The 5,000-nt window shown below is 42.5% G+C and overlaps 1 protein-coding gene across 1 annotated transcript in view; it reads left to right on the top strand.

Moving 5' to 3' along the window:
- Positions 1-2,521, top strand: part of dnaaf4 (dynein axonemal assembly factor 4) — an 8,047-nt gene extending 5,526 nt beyond the window's left edge. The window contains exons 7-9 of the mRNA XM_061076418.1: positions 1-31; positions 2,189-2,294; positions 2,403-2,521. The exon at positions 1-31 is cut by the window's left edge and continues 123 nt beyond it. Coding sequence (XP_060932401.1) covers positions 1-31; positions 2,189-2,294; positions 2,403-2,521 — 256 coding nt within the window. The remainder of the gene's footprint in view (positions 32-2,188; positions 2,295-2,402) is intronic.
- The last annotated feature ends 2,479 nt before the right edge of the window (positions 2,522-5,000 follow it).

Below are 5,000 nucleotides of genomic sequence, written 5' to 3'. Positions count from 1 at the left end.
TCTGCACAAGGCCCTCGAGGATTCCTCCAAGGTCTGTTCTCCACTGCATGTTCCAAAGTTTATCAAACCAGAGCTGGTCGCTGGGGCCTTTACTGCCGGGTCACTGCTGTGTGGGTCACTGTTGTTGTCATCAAATCTCAACACAACCAGTGTGAAATGTACACGAGGTGTAGAAGAAGAAATACAAGGCACTAAACAAACCAAAAACAATGTGAAGACAATGTACTTTACACGATTGTTGGTTGGTTTGTTTGTGTGTTTGTGTGTTTGTTGGTTTGTTGGTTTATCTGCAGGATTTTGCAGAAGCTACCAAACAGTTTTGCAGTAAACTTGATGGAAAGATGGGACGTGAGATGAGAAATAACTCATTAAACGTTTGTGCAGTTCAGAGAATTCTTGATATTTCCCCTGATTTCCCAGAGAATGATTCATGGATCTTGATGGAAACAATCAGGCACATGAAGGTGAATGATATGTTTAAATTAGGGCTGGGCAAGTTAACTCGTTTTAATCGAGTTAACTCAAGTGATGAGTTAACTCGATTAATTATTTTATCTCGCATTAACTCAGGTTTGATTATTTATTGTTTTATTGTGAAAGTCAGGCTTTTATTTTGTGAAAGTCTGTTGCTGACTGCTGCAGAACAGGAAAAAAGAAAATAATTGGCGGATAAACAATCGAGTTAACTCATCACTTGAGTTAACTCGATTAAAACGAGTTAACTTGCCCAGCCCTAGTTTAAATCTAAAGCTGGTTCTAGTGGATTTAAAGGCGGTTTCATGTGGTGCAGGATTTCTTTAGCTGCTGCCCAGTAACTGAACTACAGACCTGAAAGTATCACCAGTAAGCAGCTGAGATCATGTGGATTAATTAGAGAATCAACAGTTTGTGTCTTCAACAGTTTCACAAATATGTCCAAACAAACAGGAGGGAATTGAACGTTGGTCTTTTGGGCCTCGGCCGAGCTATGAGCTCTTCTGAGAGACATTCCAGTGGGGGGGGGGGGGGGGTTGTTTGCAGGAGCCCCTTTGACCTCACAAGTATCTAATCATGTTAAAGGATGAAGATGATACGAACAAATCCCACGAACAAACAGAAGATCAGACGGGATCAGATGATCCTTTATCGCTGCAGCAAAGGGGAAAGTAGAAATAGAAACTACAAAAGAGTTCATTCCTTCAAAGATCAACTTAGATTCACTCAAGCTGCACTAAACTACACTCATAGATATCAATCCTCTGAATGATGAGAGAAGATTATTCCCTGGGATGATGGTGAAAATGTCCTCGTAATGTTAAAGAAACTTTCTCAGTGTTGCATTGTTTAGTGTGCTTTGAGTTACACATTTCCAGTTTAATTCCTCTATTCACATGTTTTTCCTTTTTGAGTCTTACGTGAGTTGAAATCTTTTTAATTATGTAAAGAATTGTGCAAACAGGGACTGAAATGTTCTGAGTTCAGTGAGTGATGACGACTCTGGAACATCTGCCGTCCTGAGAGGGGATTTTATTACCTAGTGTGGACAAGATAAGAAACTACGGAGATAAGGATGTGTCTCCTGCACATGAGATAAATAACTTGTTCTCTCAAGCCAATTATCTCTCAGACTTTAGAGGCTCAGTGGAAAATTCACTCTTTCGTCAAGTTGCATTCTGGGTAATGTAGGCAGCAGGTGGATGAACCGTGTGACACAGACTGTAACACAAAGCAAAAGCAGCACAGTTTTCATCAAAGATTACATTACATTACATTACATTTCATTTAGCTGACACTTTTATCCAAAGCGACTCACAATAAGTGCATTGAACCCCGAGGGAACAAACCAAGAACAACAAGAATCAAGAAAGTACAATTTCTTCAAAAATAAAGCAAAACTACAAAATACTATAAGTGCCATTTAAGTGCTACTAAATTGTTTGTTTCAAAAATTGTTAGTAATGTCAAATTAGATTATGAGTTGATTGTTTCCTGGAATCTTCTTGTGCAAAGTAATAATACATAGAGTAACTAAAGTTGCCAGAAGACCAGAAAAGAATAGACCACGAAGCACCGGATCCATGATGTTTGCTTCAACCGTGTGATTCAGCTTCTACTGAGATCAGCACCTTCGGCCTGAGTTCACTCTGAGTGACTCTGACACCACAGCTGTATGAAACTGGTGTAAACATCTGCTCCCGTCTCTCTGCAGGCTCTGGATCTGTTGACTCCACCGGTCGCTGCCAACGCTGCTGCCAGGACCCGAGCCCACGTGCGCCGGGGCTCAGCCTTCTGTCAGCTAGAGCTCTACGCCGAAGGTTCCCACACTTTACACATCAGAATATAAACACCTTTGACTTGGGTTTAAAGACAAAAGCAACACATGTACGACTTCCAGCTCATTTGTGTGTGACGTGTCTCCTCAGGACTTCAGGACTACCAGGCTGCTCTGAAGATCGACCCTCACAACCAGGCGCTGCAGGACGACACACAGAGAATACGAGACGTCGTTCAGGGAACTGAGACGCTGTCAGATACAGATTAAATAACCATTCCACACTCATGGTGATTTCAATCAGATGATTTCACCTGCTGCTCAGGAAACAGCCCGACGAGCCCAGGAGGAGAAACTCAGAGATGCTCCAGAAACTCACAAGAGTTTGTAAAATGATGATATAATAGAATCAAAGAAACAAGGCGGGAAAATATCTCATGATCAATAAATCCACAGAAACAGAAACGAGAATCTGAACAGTCACAAGATTCTCGTCTGTGATCAGGCTTCTGCACAGGAGGACAAGAATAATCTTAACAGGGAGAAAACATATAGAAAATACACACTTGGTTCGTAAAAGTAAGATAATATTACAATATTGTACAGAAATGAGAGAGAAAGTTGAACATATTTATAATAAAAATCAGGGGAAGCATCCAGTGGTGTGGATATGAGTCCTCACTCAGCCAGATAGTATTTGTGGAGAGAAGGAAAAAGTTTGTTTACTAAAAACATGACTCGTGTATCACTGTAGACTCTATGAGTATGTGCACAGCGCCCCCATGTGGTCAAATGTTGAAAATAATATTCAGACATATTCAGGGGATTGTGTGTGTAATTTGCTACAGAAATAAAGTGTTGACACATCTGGGGCCTGGTTTATAAAACAGCAGGATTCAGGTTTGTTATCATAGATATGAGCAGTGGCGTATACACACAAAATGGGGTCTGAGGGGGTAATGGATCTAAATGAGGCCCCTGGACCAAGTGGTTGTTTGTGGTCACCTGACGTCCCTGACCAATCACGTCCCGTCCCCACAGAACCCCGAGTCACACGCTGGTTTCAGATTGAGGGGATTTGGAAAATCGCCGCTTTTCTTTGAAACCCCTTTCTGTGCTGTTTTATTTTGCTGTGAGTCTGAAGTGCAAATTGAGGTCAAGCGGTCAGACCATCCGGCGGGTCGAGACCCGGCGCCGCTGGGTCATGGGAAGGATCGGTTCCTGGAGGATTCTGTTATGAGCTGCTGGTTCCAATCCTTCTGAAATCCTTTAACGTGACATAACACAGATACTATAACTCCGAGAACACCGGCTTTTGAAACCCGGGTCCACAGAAAAGATCTCAGCCGATCAGAGCTCAGGTCCCACGTGACGGTGAAGTGGCTCTTGAAGGCGTCGACCACACACCCGGCGCTCAACACCCGGGACACAACTGAAATCTGTAAACACCCTGAAAAGCCACCATTCTCCCTTTTTCCCCCTTTTTCATCTTCCACCGATTTTCTGTTTCTTCTAATCTCCTCATCAAATGTGCCAAAAGCTTCCCAAAGAATTACACATGGATCCGATTCAGCGGCGGCAGAATGGGATCATTAAGAGGCTTTGATTTGCGGCGGAGCGGCATTGTGGCCGAGCGGTTTGAGTGAATGATGCTCGCTGAATGACTTCTCTCAGCCGCTGAAAGGAAACACAGGTCCAGCGTGCACACGGACAAGCCAGGGCGCTCAAGTGTTTTTACAAAAGATTAATACGAGTGCTTGGAAATGAAGCACACGGAGGCGCTGGAAACTCACATTGATGACTTAGCTACGCTGAGAGGGTTCGTGATGAAACGATTTACATTCCATTTGATTCTAATGGGCGTCAGAGAGTAGAGAGGAACCAGTGACTCAGTCCGGAGGGAAAGATCTGTTCCAACTAGAAGGCGCTCGGATCCGGGGGGAGTTCCTCCGGGTCGCGTCTCGCCCTCGACAACATGTCGTCCTGTCACCAATCACACGCCTCTAATGACAACATGGTCACTGCTGTTGTCATCAAATCTCAACACAATCAATGTGAAATGTGCACGAGGTGTAGAGGAAGAAATACAAGGCACCAAACAAACCAAAAGCAACGAGTAGACAATGTAGTCGATTGTTGGTTTGTTTGTGTGTTTGTGTGTTTGTTTGTTGGTTTATCTGCAGGATTTTGCAGAAGCTACCAAACAGTTTTGCAGTAAACTTGATGGAAAGATGGGACGTGAGATGAGAAATAACTCGTGAAAATAACTGATATTTTTGAAAGAGAATGATTCCTGGATCTTGATGGAAACAATCAGGCACATGAAGGCGACTGATGTGTTTAAATCTAAATCTGGATCTAGTGGATTTAAACTTGGTTTCATGTGGTGTAGGATTCTTAGTTTTACATTTCTCACTTTATGACTGGACACTGGGATTAACGCCACGTTTCACTCAGTTATAAAAAAGTTGACCAAATGATCTTATATATTCTTCCTGAAGAAACATATCAATTCAAAATTATTTAAATGAATTACACAAAACTAAAATGGCATAAAAACTAAAAAAACTGCTGCCCAGTAACTGAACTACAGACCTGAAACGCTCAATCACACGCCTCTAATGACAACATGGTGTTTCTGACTCGTTGGATTGGACGAGCTCTGCTGCTGTCATGCAGTTTCCAATTTGTTCATGAAAATCTGACATTTTGGTGAATTGGCCACTGAATACTTCTGTTATTGATAGAT

This window comes from Limanda limanda, chromosome 8 (assembly GCF_963576545.1).
Source record: "Limanda limanda chromosome 8, fLimLim1.1, whole genome shotgun sequence".
Lineage (NCBI taxonomy): Eukaryota > Metazoa > Chordata > Actinopteri > Pleuronectiformes > Pleuronectidae > Limanda > Limanda limanda.
The sequence above is the reverse complement of the archived record's forward strand: the minus strand, read 5'-3'. Positions and strand labels throughout refer to the sequence as shown.